This window comes from Centrocercus urophasianus, unplaced genomic scaffold (genome assembly GCF_019232065.1).
Source record: "Centrocercus urophasianus isolate 14NV4802_14NV808 unplaced genomic scaffold, USGS_Curo_1.0 seq_11, whole genome shotgun sequence".
Lineage (NCBI taxonomy): Eukaryota > Metazoa > Chordata > Aves > Galliformes > Phasianidae > Centrocercus > Centrocercus urophasianus.
Window position 1 is genome coordinate 58731680 of NW_024884253.1, and position 25702 is coordinate 58757381.

At 36.5% G+C, this 25702-nt stretch overlaps 1 protein-coding gene across 1 annotated transcript in view; it reads right to left on the bottom strand.

Annotated features, from left to right (window-relative positions):
- GABBR2 (gamma-aminobutyric acid type B receptor subunit 2) overlaps positions 1 to 25702 on the bottom strand; it is a 445157-nt gene that overhangs the window by 164056 nt on the left and 255399 nt on the right. The window contains exon 8 of the mRNA XM_042839905.1: positions 20373 to 20433. Within this exon, the coding sequence (XP_042695839.1) occupies positions 20373 to 20433 (61 nt within the window). The remainder of the gene's footprint in view (positions 1 to 20372; positions 20434 to 25702) is intronic.

Consider the following 25702-nt stretch of genomic DNA (forward strand, 5'->3'; position numbering starts at 1 on the left):
TACCTGTTAAACTGACTTCTAGCTTTGCTTAGCAATTTAGTAATGTAGTTCATGTGGATTTAAATTTATCTTAGGTATTTGTATATTACATATCAAAGTGCTATATAACAAAATAAAAAAAGTAATGACTTTGAGTTTAAAATAATTACTCATTTAAATCTGAATCGGTAAAACCATCACAGTACCTTTCGTTCAGGACATTGGGAAAGATATGAACAAATAAAGAAGGCAGACAGTTGATGAAGTATAATGATTGGTGTAGTGAACAAGGTATACAAAATCTATACTGACTCTTCGCTGCTCCCTAGAGTATTATTTGCTGATAATTTGAAATGAGGCTGTACGTGACATCACAATTTTGGTTTTAGTACTTCTAAATGCCACAACCACTCAATCCAGGCACTGATTTTTTTCCTCTCTCATACATTCTCTTTAATGATTTGGTTAACTTCTCATAGACTTCATAATATATCATTCTGTTTGCCAAAATTAATGATCTATGAAGTAATACAGGAAACATAGCTGTGTTTTTTAATCTGGCCATTTATCTGAGAGTACTGTGGTCTACAAACAAAAGTTGATCTCTCTCAACATGTTTATTTCAAGTATCAGCTGGAATCAGCTTCGTCACAGCACAGTCCCAAATCACTGTGCTTTTCAGTGCTTAAGAATTCACACTGGGAAAAGTGCAAAACTACAGGCTTGTATTTAAACTAACTTTAGAGTTACTCAAGTATTAAATTATAACACCATTTTATTAATTGTGGTGTACTTAAGCATCTTTGCTCGCACACAGCAGCCCATTTAAAGGAGGGGATGTGCTATGAAACTAAACTGCTCACATGTACAGGCTGCGGCTGGTGTCCCATAAGACATCCCAGGAAGTTGCATAGTTTGAAGGCCCCTCCAGGCAGTGACAGGTTTGGTTGTAGACACCACTGATGTGAAGAGAAGTCCCCTCTGGCATCAGCCCAGGCCACAATCAGCAGCCCTGTCTGTCAGTTTCACCAGGAGAGAGACAAACTGGAGCTGTGTGGCAGGCTGCAGGTGCCAGTGAGGGAAGCATTTTGTTGTCTCTTCAGTTTGATTTCAGAGCACTAAAGCACTGGACACTGTGAGGCACAATTCCACATATACTGATTTCAAGATAACAGTCAGTAAACCATAGGAGGGCATTGTATCAATTTTGACAGTCTTTGAGAGTTCCAAAGAAGCTCAAGATGACAGACCAGTAGTATTTCCAATTATCTTATCCAAAAGGAATAATTGCAATTATTCTCTCTTTGGTGCCCTGGAAAGCAAGTCTCAGTATGTATGGCATGCACTATAAGGACAGTTTGGCAAATGAAAGAATCACTGAATCACAGAATGGCTTGGACTGGAAGGGACCTCATAGCCTACCCAGTCCCAGCAAAATACTCTGGTTAACTTGGACAGAAGATCAGTGTGAACTTTTTGTCCTCCTGAGCATTTGATAGTCTAGCATTTCATATAATTTTTCTCCCGGAAGTCCAGAAGAAAGGTTTCATCACACTTATCTAAATATGCTACTCATCAAGCTATAATTTTAATTTCATTTCATTATGAAGTAATGATTATTATTTACAGCTGAGAAGATGAATTAATAATAATGATAATAACAACAATAACAACAACAGTTTCTTAGAAAGCCCTGGATGGTGGCTTCTTTCCTCAAAGCTGCTTTTCTTGTCATTCTTGTCTTCTTGTCACTATGTTTTTGGAGGCTGCTCAGATCTACCGAACAGTCTTCCTTTCAAGGGTTAGATGTCTAAGACATCTAACCATTTTATCATCTAAATGGTTATTTAGATGATAACCATACACATATGCGTAACATCACCATTATATTGCATACACGTGACAAGTGACAGAGTGTTCTGAAACAAGGTCATTTTCCTTCCATGCAGAAAAAACACTCCCACTTTCTGATAACCAAGCAGGGAGGAAACAAAGGCTCCGTTATCCCAAGTTATGCATTTGGATTCACACCTCTAATTATATGATCAGGGCATTCCCTCACCATCTGTCACTGCAATACTTCCTCCACTGTGCTCAGCACATGCTGAGCAACCTCACAGTGGGCCATGTGTGGAGCTGGAGCACATCTGCTCCAGCTGAGAGGTCAAAAAATGAGTTGCTGTGGCTTCTTTCCTTCATATTGCATCCTTAAAAGTTTTTCATTACATAGAGTTTTGAGTTGCACAGTTAGCGTGCCTCAGATGGGAGGAGAGTAGCAGCTGGTGTGTGTCTTACTGTTGCAGGATCTGAACGACTCAGTATGTCCTTGCTTATCCACTCGCCCTTAGACCAGGTGGCCTGTGAAAACACTGCAGCACATAAAGAGCTTTGAATGTCTTCTCTGCCATTTGGGGTCAAACCCAAAGGCAGCATTCCTGCTACCCATCTCCTGAGATTAAAATAAGATTATCAAGGCAGAATTGAATACATATCTACAAAGCTGTGAAATCTATGCTATTTTCTGTCTTGTAATTTGTAGGGCAGCTGCAGTGTTTTTTTCCCCTATAGGGCATTTTTGACTCAGTCATGCTGGTTTATTCTAGTAACTCAATTCAGAAAGAGCAGGGGAAGCTTTTCAGGAAAAAATGTAGAGCAGCGAAGAGTCCATGTGCATAATATCCTGCATATACAAGTGACCTCTTGCTGGGATATAGGGAAAACTAAAGAGTTACACAAGTAGCCATATTCCTGGAGAACACTCCTTAAGGTTCAAGTGCAAATGAACAAGAGAGACACCAAAAAAAGACCCATCAAATGCCATGAACATCGAGTCTTTCAACCTCCAGACCTCCCATGAGAAGAAGTCTATCTCTGGGCTTGAAGACAAAGGGGATCACAGGTTGAATTTCCCCACCCCTAGGAAGCAATGCTTTCCATGAGAAGTTGGCTTATCACTACTACATTTAGGGTCGATCAGGTCACTATTAAGTAAGTGAGGATAATGTTACACAGCCTCAAAAAACCCAAGAATTCATATGGTGAGGAAAGTGTGTTCAGGGGCACTCCTTCAAGTATTTTTACAAGCAGAAGTGGCTGCTACATATTTCCCCTTCAAATTCTGTATTTCATATCTGTCCTTATGATTCCTGAGATGCTAATAGAAGTTTGACAAGTTTGGGCATCCTCCAGGTGGAGGAGTGTTGCAAGGACACAAGCACACGTGTAGAGGAACATCATGCCTCATGCACCAAGGCACTGGCAGACATGAAATCTTGCAAAATATTGTCAGCTGGAAAAAATGACCATGCTCAATTCTTGCATGCTTTAAGAGGTGGAACCAGAAGCTGGATCCAGTCATGGGAGTCTGCTAATCTAGAAAATAAATAGAGAGTTTGAAAAAAAAAAAAATCAGTGTTTGAAATCTTCTGTGTAGAGCCCAGTGACACAGCCCTCTGCACTGATATTTCTCAGCTCCTGAATTTCCATTTGACATCCTTATGTTTTGGACCTAAGCATGTGTGAGCTTTACGTTAAGACAAATCCCAAACTATTTTGAAATGTAAGATGTTAGTAACAGCTAAATTGGAATGAATTCACTCTGATACACATTCCTCGTGTTGTTAGAACTCTTTGCCTTCCTTCAGTTATTAGAAGTACATTTTAGTAGGATGCATTCTAGTCTTGAACATCAAAATTTATCACTGTTACTATTTCTTCAACTTTGTTTTTAAACTTTAATGGTGCTAAAATCCACAGGAGGAAACAAACTCACTATTTGCAAAAATATGCTCATTCAGGAAATGATATTGTTTAAATAACATGTATTTTAAAGGTGAGTTGAATTTATATTCCAGGAGAGTGAAACAACTCCAGCTGAATCTTGTTAAATGTCAGAGTTACAAAAAATGTAATTTTCCTTGTATTTCAGTGAACCTCCACTTGCTTTAACTTATTTCTCTAGCAACTCCTTTGTAATACTGAATAAAACAGAAAGGGGAATAAGGAGACTACAGTAATCGCTTCTTAGCACTAATTCGGTACAATATATATTTTAGTAAGAACAGAAGGAAGTGGTTTAGAAGACTGATTAGGTTATAAAGAACTAAGTGTCTTGAAGTGATAGTCCCTGATTTTATCTTTAATGATCATTTCAGTGTTTTCCTAGAATAATAAGCTTCACTGTCAGGCTTTTTAATTTCAAATCCTGACTTATTTTCTACTTTTTCTTCTGGAGCTACGGAGAACAGTGTTGCATTAAGAGAAATTTCTCCTATGGAAGGCTATTAAATTATAATTGCTCTAAATAATAAAAACATTAATAATTAATATAAAGTAATTATGTAATACACCTGACAGACAGCTCTGGAATGAAATTGCCTGGCAAAGCACAGCAAGATCACATGGGCACTTCTACGTAAGCATAACTTCATTTTGTGCATAACATTAAGTATGCACATGGAAGAGTTACCAGACTCAGAGTTGATGTTGTAGGTACAGATAGTTTGAAAGACTGTTCTTCCCAAAAAATTGATAGCATATAGCAATGATGATTTTATTCTGAACATTTGCTTGTTTCAAGAGTATAGGATATATGCCTGTAGCAATGAAAAGTAACATAAGGAAAAAATCCTTGAAAAGCTGATTAAAACTAGAAAAGCAGAAGTATGCATTGTTCTTACTTATCACTGTATTTGCAGTATGACAGTGAAGAACAGCAGAGTCTTTACAATTGGCTGGGCATAAAAGACTGTATTAAACAACCCCTGCAGATGCACAAAATTGAGTAACATAACAAAAGTTATGTCATCAATTTTTCATTACAACTAGAATAAAAGCTTGAACATTTCTTCTATTTCTAAAGTGAGGTAAATATGTGTCCATCTTTTGCCTTTTTTCCTGAGATATTATCAAAGATGTAGGTGTGTGATGAGTAAGAAAGCTGAGGTTTGTTTGGAGTATGAGAACAAGAGGAAATCTGGAAAAAGAAAATTTTAAAAACAGTTCCAGGAAGAAAATATTTCAAAAACAGCTGGCAAGGTAGCACTATAAGCTAGCTACCAAAGTCAGTTGTCCTACAAATAGTAGTGACAACCTTGAAAATCAAAACCAAATTAAAACTCTGAGAAGGGGATTTAAATCTTTCTTTAACCAAGTGAATATATATCTCAGTGCATATGTATCTAAGACATTGCAGCCAACCCCATGCTAGTCACAGCATTCAATAGAAAATTAAATTATAGAATGTTTCAGGAAAAAAAAATGAATTGAAGGAAACTGTAATCCATGCCTCTCATTCTATATATTTATCAGAATTTATCTATTTGACCAGGAAGCATTAACCCCAAATTTTAACATGCTCAGTGCAAAACTTTATTAGATGGCAGCTAACTAAACTCATATACAGATTTTGTCTCTTTGCCTTTTTGTGAACAATTGCTTCTTATGTAAGAGCTTTTTTTTTAAAAAGGAGCTTCCAGTGGAAGTCATATATTCTTGCTATCCAGAAACAGGAAATGCAGCCTAGAGAATCAAAGACCTTCTATGACATTTGTGTTTGGACTTCTACTTGCATGTTTGAAAATCAGCGGCTGTCAGATTCCAGTTAAAGTCTTTTTTCACTCCACACATTCCTCATCACCACAGTGCTACCTGTTCTGCATCTAGCACCTTCTAATTTTCCTGGAGGAGTGGAAACTGGAACCAGAACAAGGAGAGGGGATAATAAAGATAATAATAACAAAGAATAAAGACTTTAGGCAACTTTAGAATGGTAAGATACAGTTTGTCTATTCCCAAAGCCCATAGAATAATCATAGAGTAGCTTCAGTTGAAAGGGATATCAAGGGTCACGAAGTTCCAACCCTCCTACCATAAGCAGGGTCATCAACCTCCAGATCTGGTACTAGACCAGGTTGCCCAGGGCCCCATCCAACCTGGCCCTGGACACCTCCAGGGACAGGGCATCCACAGCATTTCTGGGCCACCTGTTCTAGCAACTTGTCACTCTCTCTTTAAACTTCCCCCTGACATCCAATTTAAACCTTCCCTCCTTGAGCATAAAGCCATTCCCCCTTGTCCCATTTACCCAAGTAAAAAGTTGACTCCTTCCCTGAGCAAACAGTCAAAAAACATAAAGTGGTACTGTAATTTTTTTTTACACATAAAAAAACTTTTTTGTTTTTGTTTTTGTTTTGTTTTGTTTAACTCAATGCATGATGTTCCTAGATTTCTGTTTCCTTCACGGGGTTTTCCAGACCTTAGAAAGATTTTATAGAAAATGCTGTGAAGTCTATACTACTGAAAGATATCTACATCCAACTGAAAAGAAACCAAAACCAACAAAATTTCTAAATTCATTTTATAACCTACCCTGTACGCTCTTTGCTACTTTCAGTAGTTAGTACTTTTGAAGTAGTTCAATTTCCTGCTTCTCTTTTCTTAATAGAAGTTTTCCTCTTTACACTCCATGCAAACCATTCATTGAATTTAAACACAAAATTACCTGTTCTGAAACCCAATAATATGCTTCTTAATTATCTAACTTCCATTCACTTCAAACAAATGATAATCATTTATTCTATACCTTGACCTAGCACACAGTATAATTTAATTATCAGGAGAGCACTGTACACATATTTTGGTGAAAAATCCGTTTGAAGAATCTTGAATTTCTTTGCTTCTTTCATGAGACTTTCTTAGAGGTATCTGTGTATAACTAATTTATATCTTTGTTGGAAAGAAAACAAGCCTCTTGAAGACCAAGTTGCACAGAGTTGTCATAACTAATTTTTGCTACAAGCATCTCAGTCTAGATGTATAATATCATTATAAAATGATATTACTATAGCAATCTGAAATGATATATTATAGCAATCACTAATAAAACAAAGAGGTCTATATCCAGTTTCAAAAGAACCATTTCCAAATCAAGTTATGATTTTCTCATAATATTTGGTTTTGGGTGGAAATAAATCATGAATTAATCAAAGCAAGTTAAAGTTTTAATTATTATATGATTTTTTTATATCATGATTATATGATTACATAGTCAGAGCTCTTTCTCAGGTATTAGACAGGATTCTCACATTTAGTAAAATTTAGTAAATATTCAAATATGTATTAGAAAGAAATGATTCTGCAGATGAGAAGGACTTAAGTTACATTGTTATAGATAAACAGTGTAATACAGTTCACTGCAAAGCTGTAGTTGTTGAAATATTTTGTGTTGATAACGAATCTGATGAGAGAGATGCACAAATGTTTAGATGTTTGTACTTAGACCACCAGGCTGTAAATAGCAAAGTATTTGGCTTAGCACACTGAATAGCAAGCATCACAAGGGGGTCAAATCACAGCTGTCTGTCTAAGGCATTGATCAATCACAGAAGTGCTTCAGGAAGCCTGTAAAGTTTCCAAAACCCAGGTATCACACTAATGATTTCTGTATAAAGTTCATTACAGTGTTAAATGTATCCTGTATGAGATGACACATCCTACAAAACTGCTCAGATACAACAGTCTTCTGCTGAAGCCACTGCACACAAGAAGGCCTTGCTTTTCCACCTCTTGGGAAGTCCCTTGCCCAGCAATTGTGCTATTGTGTTCCAGCATAACTGAGGTTTGAAGTCATAAATGCACATTCAAAATACTTTCTCACATCATTATCTGTTACATAACTATTTTTTTTTTTTTTTAAATAAGTTCTTCGCCACCATCCATAATGTCAGTCTAAGAATCAAAGATCAACCTTCATAGAAGTTATTTTCACCAGTGGATGGACCTTCCAATTCAGAGATCAGCCACTGAAAAGTGAAGAAATGCAACAGAGGCTGGTACTGTGGTTAACAGTCTAAGCTGAAAGATTCATGATTCACGGATGATATAATTGTTTGGAGTCCTGTGCTGAGGGGAATTCTAAAATGAACTTAATCTTAGATGTCTGCACTAAATAATGTGAGTCTTTCTTAGCAAAGATGCCTGGTTCTCAGATTTCCACATTCCATTATATTTAATTTATTCTTTATCCACAGCAAAGCATTTTTTGTGAGATCTAAAGGCAATAAAAAAAAAGTAGCTGAAATTAGCGACTTAAACTTTACTATATGAGAAATCACTGTGAAATTTAAATATATACAAATATACAAACCGACCCATACTTTGTCTAGCTCATTGTCATTATTGTGGTTAATCCCTCTCTTTCACAACTATTACACTATTTCTTGGAAAAAGGTTTGAAGGGATTCAGCTTTCCAAACTTGTTTGAGCTCAGTGCATACTTCTACCTCTCAATTAAATTGTCCCAGCTCATTTTCAAGGTATTTAGGAAAATGGGCATTTTTAGAGCATAATTTTCTTGCTCAACTGTGGGTACATACTCAGCAATAAGTCTAAGTTTTATTATGGAAGAATCTGTATCCCTCTTTACAGTGGACGCAACAACTTGGTCAGATGTAAATATCTGAACTTGGACAAGTGGATCCCACATATTGTCACAAAATTTCAAAAAAGTTCTTAAATTTGCAAAAAAACCCAAACATATATGCTGTCTGTTAAATCTATATCAACTGATCTCAGCATACAAACAAGAGAAACTGAGTGAAGCCAATATTGACTTCAGTTACACAGAGAAGTTTGGTCTTAGGCTATTTCTTGAAATTTCCTACTACTTTAACTAGTTTAGTTGCTTATCTTCTCCTGGTAGTGAACAATCCAAAAGCCAGAGGCTGCTGAAATTCAAGTTAAGGAATTTCCACTTCTTTTTCTAGTTTTGTTGAGCAAAAAATGTGATGTGGCTTATCAAAAAACCTGTGTACCAAAGTCAGACACAAACACTGGCATAATTGACAGTGCAAATACAGCTTAGAACCTACCCAGTACTTTTTGGTGACAACTAAGAGGAATTGTCAGCCCTGAGCTGAATGTCAGTGTATCACTCCTCCAAGACACAGCAAAAAGCATTTCAATCCTCCAGAACAATGTGTGTGAGAGATCTGAAAACACCTTTCACCCGTAGATGAATACTTCAGCTTCTGGACTGTCATTTTGTGCTTTCTTTGTGGTAAATGAATCATTCAGTTATTTACACATAGCAGAAAAGCTCCAGGTGTAAATACAGACACACTGTGAGTTGAGGATCAGGTAAGCGTCTGAGAAATGGCCCTGAGGATCTACATTCTAAAACCCACATAAGGGATAAAACAATTCAAGTATTTTTCAGTGGACTCCATAATATTCAGTTATTGAAGAAAACAATTTTTTTTTTTTTTTGTCCAAACTTAGAATATCTTCTTCGCCTGGTAAGTACAGACAGCTTGGGAAAAAAAACAAAAATGAACTTGAAACAGAGTTATGATTCACTGGATGTACTATGCAGCCACTTCTGCAAATACTAAACTCTATACACATTTTTTTATTTGTATCTCTAGGAGTGTGCAATGCAGCAGGCTTTGACATGCTTGGAATATTTTAGTATTTCTTCAAGGAAATAAGGATTTGTATTTCATATGCCTCAAGAGCATATTTTTCTATAATTGGATAGTTACCACTAAAAATAGTTCAGGGTTTTGGCTGCATACAATGAGATCAAAGTAGGCTGTAAAACAATATCTTAAAAATTAAAAATAGAAATAGCCTCAGATGAATATTTAAGACATGCAAAATTAGGTCTCTCACATTATCTGCCAGATTGTAGGTTTGATTATTTGAGGAGCTGGAAGTCAGTCCTGAATGCCTGATCAATGTAGCATTTCAGGACCTACTCAGAACTTTGCAGGGTCAGGCTCAGAGTTTACAACAGTACAGCTAGACTGTCTTCATAAAACACTGCTTAATTAAAGTATTTACACATACAGCAGTAATTCATCATACTATAAGCTAGTGCTGATTAAAACCAGTAAGCTGGTCTTAAAACCTTGTGCACTCATTAAAATCAACAGTAGGATTCCTAAAGGCTTGACCCACTTCCAATGTAGCTTGACCCAATTCCATGTGATGTAGCTGCATTTATAGTTTATCTGTTGATTGGGATTTATCCATCCAGCAGATCAGCTATTGATTTCCACACAACTGCACAATTTACAGAATCATTCCAGATGAAAAGAGAAAACATCTATTGTACAATTTTGTTTGTTCTTGGCCACCCCAAAAGGATTAATTATCATATTTGAGATCATATTTGGTAGATAAAAGGCTAGCTTGCCCTGAAAACAACCAGTGTGGGGGAATAATTTTCCTTTCAGCTGCTTGTACTTCCTGACTACCACACATTGTTACACAATTGTTTTGCTAACATTTAATCTATCGTGTATATAAAGCAGGAGTTTTTCCTCTAATTTTAGACCTCTATGGGGTACCCACTTCTTTTTGTTTAGGCAACCAGTGGCAATTTCTTGAGTAGTCCACAAATGTCAGATATGGGTAATTCATAGCACACTTGTACCATCCGACAAAAGGGAACACGTAGGAAAACATTCTCATCAGAGCAAGAAGGAGTTTTACAATTTTTTCGGGGACCATCATTGCTACTGGCCCTCTACAGAGACTGAAAAACACATGTATAATAGTGACAGACTTGTGACAACAGTGTATGCACAGTGCTACTCTAACACAAATTTAGCCAATTGCAAAGTTTGTGAAATTAATAATTTTTACCAAAGGCAGAGTTGAACCTGCTTTATAAGGCCTGGTATTCTTGCAGCCCCACAGGTGTCTGCTGTGGGAGGATAATAACAAAATTGAATATGAAAGAATACTCTGAGTTTTCTCTCTGACAAATCTGTAGTGTTCATGTCTAGACCACTAATTCTATTCAGCCTTCCTGTATTTATATTAGTCAGGAAACTACTTATGAATGCTACATAGCAAACCATTTGACTGAACTGGTGTAACATTTCAGCTCTGCTTTTCTATCTCCATCCTGGGCAATATAGCTCAGGAACAGAAGTTCACTTCCTTAATACAAGGTGACTCAAAGCCACTCTCATGACCTAATCTTTCACCAAGTTAGTTAAAACTGGGTCTCTGTCAGCATCAAATATTCCAGTCTTCTCATCTGGATCCTGAATGAAATTACACTGGCTAATTATAACTTTTAAACTGCCAGAGATTTTCAGCATTAGTTACCTTAAACTTTTAAGAACTGAAGGGAAACTTTTTTTTTTTTTTTTTTTTTTTTTTGTGAGATTTAACCTTAAATCCCGTAACTGTTGACTTCCAAGTGCTTAGTTTATGGCATGAAAATGTCACTTTTCTCTCACTGACTCCCCATTCTCTCTTTTTTGCTTGTTTTTAACACTGGTTGCAAACTGAAGGTGATGAAATGAAAGCAAATAAATGGAACATATCTAGTCTTAAATAAAGCATTTTATAATATTCCACCCTAAATTCATTCCAAAAGATGAGAATAAATGCCACCTGGAATGAATACTGCCTGAATGAGTGTAAATCACAGATAGTCATGAAATTAATTATGCTGCAATAAAGGATGCTGCTGAGCCACTTTGACACCTGTTCTCTTAGTCTTCACATCAGTGAGTAAAAAGCAAGAAGCAAGAGATACTGCTAGGGCTCAAGAAACCAGCTCTCTCCATTCTTTGGACCAGCAATCCACAGTAATCTGGAGCTCAGGAAAACACTGAACATTTAGGAGCTCAAACAAGCATAATTTTAATGCATGCCAAGAGTACATAAGTGGCAGAAGCTGCTGTAAAGGGGCAACATACATTTCTGCAAGTATCTGCTTCCTGGCACAAGGAAGAACACATGTGAACTGCGAAAGCTGAAGTTATCCTTCCAATACCTCTGCCCCATGCCCCTTGTGGAATATGATTTCCTACCAGGAACACAGCTTGAACTGCTTTATATGGGTACATCTGTAGGTAGCAAAAATACACTTGAATTTTTTTTCCCCTTCTTCTCTGTCCATGCAAAGCAGCCAAGATTTTGCTAAATCAGAGAGCCTCAGGTCAATTTTCACAAATAAATTGAACCTGACAGACCACTGAAGATAATTTTTTCTTTTTAAGATCTCACATCAACGCAAAACTTCACTAGGCAGACCTGGGGAACTTCACATTGCACCTAGACTAATTTTCTTTTTTTTTTTTTAATTGAGAAAAAGAGCAAAAAAATACTAAAACAACCCAAAACATTCCCATTATTCTGTTAAGATAATCTTTGATTTGGCCACAGCAAATGTCTAAGGTGAGAACAGCTTAGAGAACTTCTCAGTCTTCAAACACAAAGCTGAGAAAGACACTTTTTTGCTGCTGTTTCATTTTACATAACATCTAGCATTAGGATTAGCTCCACTGGGGGAAAATCCCTTTTGTAGACATTTTCAAAATATCTAACTGATTTAGAGATTTAAGTCTTGTGACTCAGTTGGCTTCCCCCTTCAAATTTTACCTTGAATATTTCTAACATTTAGTCAGATTCTTTCATACATTAAGATAGATCTGAGACAGTTAATAAAAATATTCCGGTTACAAATATTACTAAAATATGAATCAAGAAGGGAAAACAAGAGCAAAAGTCTAATTTAAGCCCAGAGGAGGGATGGAATATTCTTCTGATCTGCTGATCAAGTACATGAAGGGAGCTTACAAGCAGAAGGGGAACCAATTTTTTGCATGATCTGATAGTGATAGGGCAAAGGGGAATTATTTTAATCTGAAAGAGAAGAAAATCAGGTGAGATGTTAGGAAAAAAAAATCTTTACTGAGAGAGTGGTGAGGCACTGGCACAGTTGCCCGGAGAAGCTGTGGTGCCGCATCCCTGAAGGCACTCAAGGCCAGGTTGGATGGGGCCCTGGGCAGCTGAGCTCATGAGGGGCAGCCCTGCACATGGACAGGGATGGAGCTGGTGGGCTTTGAGGGCCCTCCCACCCTAAGCCATTCTGAGATTTTATGATTCAATAATTCTTTATTCCAAGGCATCAGCAAAGCACTCTGTATCCATAGGGCACACGTACAGATTTGTAACTGCAATCTGGGATTACTTCCTAGACCACACGTTTCTATAAACCTCACTGATTTCACAGCCAGCCCACAGTCTAAGTTACCTGCACCAATAATTTTAGCCCTCACAGTACATCATCAACTGGCCCCAAGCTGTAATAGTCTTGGGAGGCTTTCAGTGATTAAAATAGGCACACAGTGCTGAAAATTGAACCTGTAACACACACAGGAAAACAATCTAGCGTTTGGCTGCAGGTTATCGCTTAGAATGTCAGTTGAATTTATCAAACTCAGATATGAGCAGTTAAACAGCTTTTGGTGATCTATAGCTTCTGTACACAATTGCAAACCTAAATCCAACTTAACTTTTTAAAGGTGTGAAAAGTCACAAATGATTTTTCAAAAATTGTGCTCTCTTCTCTGAATTGAAAAAAAAAAGCAACCCTTACGTATTGCCCTGCATGTGGCAGGGGGGTTGGAGATTCATGATCCTTGAGATCCCTTCCAACCCTTGCCATTCTGTGATTCATTCTGTATTTACTGACCTTTTTGATTCTTTCTTTGGGGGTTTTTCATAGTCTCTCCTTTTTGAGGGGAAGCATAGACTAGAAGTGTAAACAAGTTTCTCCTTTTTATCCGGACTACACAACACAGCATTTGCCTGCTGTCACATCACACCAACACAACCATGCTCCAAATGTCACATTAACGAAGTCAGGTTATAAAACATTCTCCGCTGACCTTTTGAACTGCCAGAGTTAGCTTAGTTTCTATTACTTAGAATGGGAAGCCTCTGCTTATTTTCTCTTTCTAAATGCAAGAAACACCTGCTTTTTATTCAAAAACTTGTTTGAATTCCACATTCTCACAATTCACTCCACTTCCTGAGTGGACTCCTAAAGCATCTTTGTAAAAAAGGTTAAATTGATTGACCTATGTACACCAGACACTTTGTTCTTCCTTATATTCAGGACAAGGAGTACAAACAGAAACCACTCAGGAATCTGCTTCCATTGGTGCTCTCAGCTTTCCCTTCTAACACAATTCAAGGCAGAATGTGTATCTATTCATCTTACCAGGTTTACAAATTACCCAACCTTTTTAAATGCCAAGAACAGGAGATCTGCATTACCAATTTTGGAGCTATAGTATACTTTAAGATGGGGCAAGGATCTACCATGATTTTATGGTATACAAGAATACATACTTTCTAGGGATAAGCTATCCAGCCCACTCATTATAGATGGACATGTACAGTTGTGTAATATCACTTTTAGGAGATCACTTTCTGAGGGTATTATACTTTTCCTTCTCCTTCAAACTATCCCTTCCTAATAGACCTAACCTGATTCCCAGTGTTCCAGCCATGGACAGGAAGGCTGTGACAGTGCTTCTGATGTCACTGGGGCCTTCTGAGCCTACCTACTAACACCAGAAAAGACCCAAGTCTGGTACAATACAAGGAAATTGTTTATTACATACAGATATTCCTACACAAGAGATTAACCTGCAAAGATTGAGTGTGGTCCTTCAAGGCCAAACAAGTACCTGAACTGGATGTGCAGAAAGCAGCTCAAGGAGGAGAGAATATGTCCACTACATATTAAGGCATTAGAGAAAGTGAGGAGGATTATGCTGAAGAGACAGAGGTAACAGACAGATTTGTGTTAGTAGTCAGGGATCATATACAGTATCATTTTGTTCTAAATCACAGTTCCCAACTCCTTTGCTCGAGCAATTTATTTTCAACACCAAAATTAATTTGATGCATTTTTGATTCTGGCAGTAGTTTAAAACTCTGCACATTAAATCATCTGTGGTGAAATCAGATCTTTACACATTCATCCCCTTCACTTCATAATCATTTAAGAAAAAGAATGTACACGCATTCCAGATAAAGATAACAAAGAAAGCATTTTCCTCAACAGTTCATACTCATATTCTCCCTTGCATCTCATCTTCTTAGCCAATAACTCAAGAATAAAATAAATATGACTTAGCCCCTTCCTCCCAAGGAGCAAGGAGAAATTAGAGTCCAAGTAGGCTTTTTTTTTGGATGCTTTTTTCTAAATCCAAAAGTATCTGTGATTATTTGACTCCCAGAGTCTTCAAGGGGGAATTCTGAAATATAAGCTTACTCTGTCAGCTAACAGTGATGACAAAGGGTCTATATTGCCACTGGAAGAAAAGAAATTGAAAGCTACTATTTCTTGAACTTATCATGTCTTCTTTTGCAATGGGGGCAATAGAACTGTTGATCACAGCCCCTTGGCCGAGACTAGCCAACCAGTTCTTAAGTAACATGATTCAAGTCAGAAAATGACACTGTGCTGTTGCAGTGTTACTTAAGATCAGACATATAGAAAAATAAAAAATCTACCACCTCCTAAATCTATTAATTACATACGCTCATTTTCTATTATCACACTTACAGAATTATTCTTCATTAATTTCTCTACAAGATTCCAGTGATGATGTATGAAAACTTTGTTTTCAAAATCTTCATCTCAGAGAACTGGAGGCCGATAAAGTGCCTGTACGACCAGCTATGACTTGGAATTAAACTAGCACATAAAATGACAGAATAAAACAGGACCATGATTAAATCACAAAAAGGAGGACTAGTAAATCTGAAATGCAATTTAGTTTTTTCAATCCCTTTATGTGAATCTCTGGATTAATAATGCTTCTGTATTACGTTTAGTATCAATGTCTACAGCATATAATTCACAACTGCTGTTGGTCACCTACACAGTGAACAAACCCATTCTCACTGTGCCTTTTCAAAGTGTTTCTTGATCATGTCATTTATGTGTGATAGGTTTAACTCACATAGTGATCTTCATTTTCTCCTAGCACTATGATAATGTTGCCTACCACCCTGGAACTAGGTCTCAATAGGAAATTTTGGTCAAAAGCTCTTCATTACAAAATTCCACTGGGAGAATCCCAGCAGACACTATAACTTTACCACCTCTCACCTACAACTGAACAAGGTTTATGTGCTGGCATCATCAGTGAGAGCTATAAACTCCAGAAGAATCCAGCTATACTTACTGCCCAGGGGAAAAAGAAAAATTATACACCCTTATTGTTTGTTACATGAAATCAGCAAGTATTTATATTTCACATTCTGACTACACACACAGTATATTCACATTTTGTTAAGCAAATGGAATACTGTCTCTATTTACTTTTCCCCAAAGTCTATATCTGATTATTCAAAGGTACACTTAAAATCTGGAAAGAAAAAAAAGTACTCATAAGGAGATTTTACTTTCACTTTGGTGATATGCTTCTGAGGCAGAAAAATTTGAATCCCGGATTCTGGATATTTGACACCAGGGACTATGGATATTTGAAATGATATTTCAAATCTGATTTTTCAATGTTGTAATTAAATATTTGGTGTCTGGTGAATATCTGGAGTCTACTTTCAGCATTGTTTACAGAAAGAAAATCCACAGAATGGTTCTGAAGGAAATATACAAGAGAATTGATAAATGTAAAAATATTGAAAGGCAGTTAATCACATTATTTATATGAATTATTATTTAAGCAAGAACCAAAAGTAGTCCAAGTCTGTCAGACAGAATTTTAAATAATAGAAGAAAGCTACATACGTATGATCTACACACATTTCAATCCTACTTGTTTACAATTCAGCTTTACTTTTCCTTTTCAATCTATTCTAGCACCAAAGTCTTTTAGGTTTCCACAATGTGTGCACAGCAACAGTTGCCAGGATCCTCTTTCTGCTTGCACGAGCCAGAAGATTTTGGCCATCTACTTCAGCTACGTGTTTGACAATGAGAATATTGCTTTAATAGCATCAGTGGACAAAACCTCTTCATTTGGAAAGATGCCAACATCAAACATTTCTTGGATATTTCAGCTAGACTGGCAGACTGCTCTTTATTTGCCAGTGTGGTAGGAGAATAAAATGCAGTTACATGTGTGCTCTGTGCCCTCTGCAGTATAATATAACATTCCTGGGTGACAGTCACAATCTATGCATTAGTAAGTAGTTTGGTCCCAACTACCCTTGGCACAATCTCTTTGATTGCAAACCTAACAGAGGCTGAAAATGGGACACGTCTAGTGTGAATTTGGGAAAAGCTACTACCTTCAAAATTAAGGCATTGATTCAAAATCTTATTACAGCATGTCATACATACTGCAGTTACACTCTGAGCTATCATGCTCTGGTTTTCCCTTGCATCATTGTCTGCTTTTCCATATCCAAAATGTTCACAAATCTTCAACTCTTTCAAAGGGTAGATAACAGCAGGACAAAGGGAAATGATTTTAAGTTGACAGAGGGAAGATTTAGGTTAGATGTCAGGGGGAAGTTCTTATGAGAGTGGTGAGGTGCTGGAACAGGCTGCCCAGAGAGGTTATGGATGCCCCGTCCCTGGAGGTGTTCAAGGCCAGGTTGGATGGGGCCCTGGGCAGCCTGGTCTAGCATTAAATGGGGAAGCTGGTGGCCCCACCTATGGTGAGAGGAGTTGGAGATTCGTGATCCTTAAGGTCCCTTCCAACACAGGCCATTCTGTGATTCTGTGAAATAATCTCATTAGCACAAATGTTCCCAGCAAAGATTTTGCGATAAGGAGTCCTGGACAACTTTCCCTTTGCAATAATTTGATTAGCAGTTTGCAACTTGAAAGGCTTTCATTTTCCAGTAAAACATCCAAGTAGATTCAGTTTGAGCACTGTCCTCTGAATCTGTGGAAAGTGTGTTGCTCACTGCCGTTTTTCTCATTTTTGTATCATTTTGCCTTTTTAGTTCTTGTCAGAATTGTCAGGCATGGTCTGTCTGATACTATATGAAACAGAAAGTAAAAACCTTGAGTCCAACATAGACTGGAAGCTGTTCTTCTGACCAGACAAATAAGGAACAACATTTTTGGCCATGGAATCTTACTTCTCATATATGACTACCTATTTACCCATCTTCTTTCTCTACAATGATTTATGGGTGATATTTGCATCCTTTCATTCAAAACATTCATAAAATTATAAACTCTTATAGATGAAGAAATGACTGCAGAGGTACAGAACACTAATACTGATGATTTCCATCTATTTTAAGGTAATAAGCTACTTTTAAGGTAATAAGCTACTAATGCACTTAATATATGTGATGTTCATAATTACCATGAATTTCACTAAAAGAATTTGTAATATATCATTGATGCAGTCTTTTTTTTTCCTAGAAAACACAATGATTTGTATTACAGTTCATAAAAAACGTTAATGACTGAAATACTTGTCTGTCTCAAGCCTGATAGCACCTAACAGCTATAATTACAAAGGAAAAGCCCATCTACCAATCTCAGTATTGGACTTAATTAGCTTATTTCCACTATTTGGAACTTCCCCATTAGCCCATGATTTATGAAATGTTAATGTGAATGTTTTGGAAAGCTTTCTAACCAGTGTTTTAAGATTACTATTTTTTTTTTTTTTTTTTTAAGGAAATGAATAATTTTTTATAGCATTGCCACGGTAATCATGAAAGAAGAAGAGAAAAATCTTTTAACAGATGGAGTATAATTTATATTAAAAAAAATAAAAAGAATACTTTCAACCACTGATCCTTATACTTGAATTTCTTACTTTTTTTGGTATAGTCTTCTCTTTTCCAGAATTAGTGAGAACAAAAGACAGACTTCAGATGTGTCTTTGGACTATAGCTTGCATGAGAAATAACCTAGTCCATCTCCCTGATCTTCTCCATAGGATGTGTAGGTTATAATGAAAACAAACAGGCTTTTTCCTGCAAGTTGATGGGAAATATTTGGTTGATGACCAAAATCCTGGGTATGGGCCTGAATCAATTCTGAAACAGCCATTATGTAACAGCAAGGAAGTATAAAATGGACAGCTGTCTCCTATGTTCTTATTGACCAAGGAGTATTTCAACTGGTTGTAAGACCATTGGTGTTAAATAGCAGCTCTTGCAAGACTGAGAAACACTAAAAACTCACATTTGAAAGGATGATAATAAAAATCTGTTTAAAATTAGCTATCCAGAACTTCAATTGCTCCTGCAGGTTACTTCCAAAGGTGCTTGTTCACCTTCCCATGATTCCACATCACATCATTAATGCACAGAGGGAAGGTGCCAAACTTCCCCCCTCTTGAGTGCACTAGCAGAGTGCAGCTGCCTTAGGTAGGATGCACAGGGCCTCCTTCAGACTTCTGAGGAATGAACACCTCTTGTAAAATCTCCTAGCAATATTTACTCATGATTCTTTCATGTTGCTGTAAACACTACTACTACGAAATAATGGGATGAAGAGGCGGAAGAGGAAGCAATAAATATTTATCATTAGTGTTGAGCAATAATTTCTAGATTACATTATCATGAGATGAGGCCTGCAAAAATTTAGTGGACAGAAATGCTTCAGGGAACACGAGTTAATAGCATCAGTTATAGATGTGAAGACAAAAGCAACCCATAAGATTGCTGCTGTAAATTACCATGAGTAACAAATCCCCTCAAGTGCATTGCTGTTCATTAATAATAATGCCTATACAGCAGACAATTTCTACTCAAAGGATGAGCCTTTGCAGTTTGGTCAGCAGAATTATGTTTAAAGTGATCTCCTGAAGAAAGTGCACGTCTCTTTCTTGTGCACTGAAAGCTATCTGCCAGCTCCCTCTTCCTCCTGCTCTCACGAGATCACACAAATGCACTCTTCTCCAGTTTCATCACTGGATCAGACTAGGAACAAAAACATTAACTGCATTCTATAAACTGTATAAGCAACTATGACATGTCTTCTATAAATCAGTGTTTTGATTGAAAACTTGACTTGAAAGCTCCTATTCCCAGCTTGACAACTGCTGGTTTCTGCAAAGAGAGTCTGCATTTGGGGTCTCTACAGCTGGGACCACTCCCTGCAGAGCAGCTCAGGCTGAGTGGACACAGCAGGCTTGACGTGTCACACTGCAGGGAGTGTTGCCTCCAAGGAATGGGGCTGATGGTTTCTGTCCTTTACTTGCTGAAGGAGTGCTTTCTGAAACAACCTTTGGGAATCAGTTGCTGAATTTCAAAAGCAAGCCTTCAGAGAGCACAAATGTGAACTTGAAAGAGCTTAATAGCCAAAAATCTCTCTAAATAAACTTCTCTAATAGCAAAAGGCCTCTTCAGATTCAGTTTCCAAAAACAACTGCATTAATGACCAGGTGCTTAGCTGATCAGTACAGTTTTTCCAGCATCTGGCTGTTATAGATCAATAGTTTCTGTATGTGTGTGAATTTTCTTCTAGGAAAATACTTGGAAATATGTCAGACCACTAAGGGTTCAAAATACAGCATTTAAAATAATTGTACATATTTAAATTGTTCTACAATAAATGCAATTTATTCGTTAAGGCTGAAACTGCATGCATAATTGTAATGAGAATAAAATTGTTTGTAACCTACCTTGGAACTGCGTAAATTTGATGGTTCCCATCCTCTCTCCATTCCTGAAAACAACTTGACCCTAAATAAAATAAATAAATGACTTAAATGTTTTATAAATCTTAAAAAATAAATGTAGTTTAATTAGAACTGCAATTGTTTTCCATTCACTATTAAAATTACCCAATAAAGTGTTAAATATTGAAAACAGCAGATTCAACCCAGACTGAAGAAATTTATTAACATCTTAAAGCTTTCATCCACAAATTTCAAATGGCTTTACAAAGTTGACCATTGTTATCACTCACTGTCAGAAATGGAGCCAGTAACTGATGACTGTATTTGTCTAGGATACCTAGGAGTTATCAAGGATCATCTCAAAAAAGGATCTACATTTCATTCCTCATATGGATCTCCAAAAGGATCTATAATTTATTTATATCACTGATTGTGGATACTAAAAGCATTTTATACTATACCAAGTTTCATGTCTAAGTACTCTTGATAAATGTAATGTGTTTAAGACATAATGTACTACCCTTCATGATGCTACATGTTGATATAATTCAAAATAATAGTCAATGGTCACACAATGCGGAAGCCTCCCCACATATGCCTAGCAAATTACTCCCATCCTTCACCCCATCTTTCTGACAAAATATCTTTTAAATTTTTGTCCCCACTTTGGCTATTTTGTGATGGAGTATGAAAGAGCAAGTTTTCAATCATTTCAGAAATATTTTTAATATCTTAAACTTGCAGTGGAGTGCTGAGTGTGGTCATTGTAGACTGGAGTTTTATTCAACTCCTAGTTTGGATAATTATTATAATCTCCATTAATTTATTTTTTAGCAGACATCAGGATAAAAGAAACCAAATGGTAAGCATCAGAGGCTACTATCTGTGCAAGTCCCTTTTTAGATTACTTCTGGTCACTAGGGATTCAAAACGCAATCATCTTCAGCTTAAAGAAGAATGCAGTTAAAAAAAAGCAGTTTTTACCCTTGTTATAAAATCTGATCAAAATACTGATACAAAGTGATTGTATCATCCTACTGATATGAACTCATTTTGAATTTTAATAGTGGAAAGATTGTTCAGTCCCCTGCAAGGAACTATACCTACATGTGTGGTACTCTCTACAGAATGTGCATCCCATGTTCCCTGCTAATCACAGAACACTGTTCCCTTTCAGTAAATTCAGGAAGACATCCTATAGTAAGTATAATCTACCTTGTGCTAAGAATAAAAAAGCCAAAAATTTCAGTCTATGACAGAAAGAGAGAAAGACAACTGAACATCGGTGATATAGATCCTCTCAACAGCCACAGAAGGGTGCAAGAACTGCTCCTACTGAAGTTTGGCCAAAAATAAGGTTTATCCAGAGACTATTAAAACAGCTCAGGGAGGCAACGTAAAATATTAGCAAGCAGTTTGTGTGTGCATTTCAGCAGACTTATCCAGATCTCCCTTAGTTTGGAGTAGTATTTAATGTCCCTGGAGATGTTTGAACATAACCAAAATACTTGATTTAAATACGCAACAGTAGAAAATATTAAAGAAAAGTCTTGTAAAACGTGCTGTGCAAGTATCACTTGTTGCAGGTATCTACTGTCAACCCAGTCTCACACTCAGTAAGTTCTGGTTCTGAAGCCTGAGACGGAGGATTCTATAGTTAATTTTTTACTGTGGGGATAAGTTATTTTTTGATAAATTTTCCTGCCTTTTACTTTATCTCTGCTTATGCTTTCGTTACAAGATTATGATACTGTAAACTGTACACTATTGGACTGCTCTGTCTAGATAGCAACCAGCAGGAATTAATGCTGTCATCCATGATGACTGTTATCTAAGACTACCATGTATTATTGACAATATAATATACCAGCTCATGGATGTTTCCGTATTCTTAGTGCAACTGGTTTGCTGTGTCATCCTTGCTTCTTGTAATACCACCCACATTGCCATTATCCAACAGGAGAGCCATATTTCATCTGTATCTACTGACTAGAGAAAAATATGTAGATCCTCATTGACTCATTTTGAAACTATCAAGGTAGATAAGGTCTGAATGTTCTGAATAAATTCAAAAATTTATAGAATACAAAGAAGAAATTATATTTTTATAAAAATTGAATGATTGAAAAATAAATATATGGATGATAGCGATTGCAGAGACATGGAACAATTCATGTAGAAGTTGCCTTTATCTGCAATAACATTCAATCACCTTCACTAAAGTTTACTGAATGTTAAAAAGTTAAAAAGTCGAATGTGTTATTAAAAGGCATAAAACTTTCTAAATAAAAATTTATGCTCTGACATTGTCCTGTTTATTGTTCATAAACTCAAGACTTATGTTAAACATCCAGATACAAGAAGAAAAAAAAAACTGAAATTGGCTATTTATTCCACCTGTTATTTAACAAGTAAACCTGTCCTCAGAGACATAATCAACAATAAACACATCAGCAAGAATCTTCTATGAAACCCCTAGTGGAACCCATGACAATGACAGCACCTATTTATTACCCATGCATCAAAAGTGCAACCACAACCACAGCTACTGCTTGGTTCTTGGCTCCTGAGCAAGACACTGCTTCATAACAATGTGACAAGAAACGACAGCATTTCAAGTAGCTTAAACCCCTCAAGACTTCAAAATTGCAGTGAGCTTAGAGGGAAAACACTCCTAGGCTTTTAGTGGAGCTTTAGGTAGCACCAAAAGACACTGAAATACTGTCTCTGTTGTACTACTCAATTCTGCAATGTGGCAGAGAGGAGTACTCCTTAAGAATACTGAGGAATTATACAAATACCAGTACATTTATTTCACTTTTACAAATGTTAACTTAAAACAGCAATAAAAAATAAACCAAAAGAAGCATCTATTGAATATATATATATATTTTAATAATGGCTAAAACTAAAGAGTTAAACTGAGGGCAAAAAAAGGTAAATCAATAGAATAATAAAACATTTTATTTTATATTTCTTAATCTGATACAATGCCATAAAGAAACAAAACAACCAGTCTTTCAGAAATCTGTTTTGTAGAAATGATGGGCTGATTTATGGCATGAAAAGTGAGCTATAAGCTGATGTTCTTCTCTGGACCACATCAGGTCACTACTTTGCCATCAAGATAACATGCCGTAAGAGTTAACTAGACAATTAACTTCTTCATACTTGAGGCCCCTTTAAAACACCAGGTGTCTGAACGGCAGCTATTCCTAAGATACAGTTAAAACTATAGCTTTACTAAAGCAAATCTCTGTACTCCCTCTTACTTCATTTTTATCTCATCACATACTTTCTACATGTGTCAGCACAGTTTGTGGTGTGACCCACCATAAGAACAAGAACTTGTGAAATCTGAGTGAGCGTGAGCACCCAGCCAAACTTTACCTTCCATCACATTTTGGTGACATTGCAATAGGTGATGATTAGAAAAGATATCAGTGGTTGTACGGATGAGATGCTCGAGATGCTCTTTCTAAAAGGAAAGTAGACTGACTTCTTTGGAGCATGATTCTCAGATTCAAGCAGCATTTCCCACTCATGTAATTATTTTACTTCAAGAGATGCAAAATACAGTCTGTCCTTTACCATCATTTCAATCAACAAGAAAGTTAATTATGTTCACTTAGATCAAACCACATATTTTACTCCAATCTTTTTTTTTTTAAATATTTTTTTGAAGTAATTTCCTTCACCAATTGTAAATGTGATGCTTGAGTAAACACTAGCTGTACAACAACTCTGCCCAGCTCTGAGCTATGGGCAAGCATGTCTGCAACAGCAATTATCCCTGAAAGACAGGCAGGGAGGCGGGGAATAGGAAATGTAAGACTTGAATTCTGATAAAAAAGTAATGAGAACAGAGGGTGGAATAGAAACTGAAGTAGTTCAGTCTGGCACAGAGTATTTGAAATACATTTCATTATTGCTAAAAGTTGTGCAAGTTTGTGGTTTTTTCTTCAGTCCTTTGTTTTATTTCACTTTTTTTTTTTTGTGACATCACTGAATCCAGCTACTTTTCTTCTAATATGTGACCTTTTTTTCCAAAAAGTCAGTATTTTAAAATGCATTTCAAATGATGAAAAACAGAACTAGACCAAATATTTCAGTGGCATTAGTCTCACGATTGCCACATACAAGAACACCTTCCTTGTTTCTTCTGCACACTGCCTTCTTCTGTGTGCTTCATTTTTAAAAGCCTAGCATTGGTTTCTTTCCTACTTTTGCACACTTCGTTATACAACATAACCACATTTCATCTCATTACTAAAATGACATCCCTAAATGTACAATCTTTTTTTTTTTTTTTTTTTCCTGGAGTTGATGCCTTTTTAAGCCATCAGTCCTTTATTTGTGGTCAAAATAAGAAGTGCACAACAATAATCCTCTCATAATCATAAAATATTATTCAACATTAGATTTATTTTAAACACACTGGACTTCGCCTGTCATTGTAGCATTGGAATGCATTTGTCTACTCTTGAAAGGAGCTGTTAAATGTGTTTTACTTTTTCTTGGTTGATATAAAGTAGTTATCTTTGCTATATTACGAACATATTAAGTTCCTTTCTAGCTAGGGAGCACTAGTATTTATTCAAATTTTCTTTACATTATTACTGACAATTTTATTGTTCTGCTGTGGATGTAGGCACATGCTGGTATTGAAAATCTTCCATTCCTCATACATTGAGATCCACAGCCAACACGTCTCATTCATGTCTTTAGCTTTCCTCGTTACTCCACAAAAGAAGAGTTCAGAACATTTGTAACTGCTCTCTCAGTCAGGGACAGGTCTATACTACAATCATCCCTTCATTTATTCAGATTTATGTCTGCAAAGTGCCTGAAGTATGGCAAGCAGAGAAGTAAATAAACAGCATTTATTTCATGATTTTCCATTTCATGCCTACAAAAAAAAAAAAAAAAAAAAAAAAAAAAAAAAAAAAAAAAAAAGAACTAACAAAAACACAACAATTACATTAGCTCATGCTTTTTTCAGTGTGCCAAAACCTTTTCTGGGTTCTGCTTCACTTTTTCTCCATTGGAGAGTAATCTGGACCACTCTCTATCTAGGTCATCTTGACATACAGAAGTAGTTGTCTTTCGAAATGCCCATAGCCTACATACTCACATCAGTTCCAAACTGACTGTCAATACTTTTTCCAGAAGTTAAGTAACTCAGTCACTTGAGGATTATTTAGTTACATATGTGATATAAGGTAAACTATTTAAATAAACGCCTGCAGAAATACCTCCATAGCAGTAGGATGACTAAGGCAGTTGAAGCTGTAATTTTTATATAAACACAGTACATTACTGTGAAAGAACAC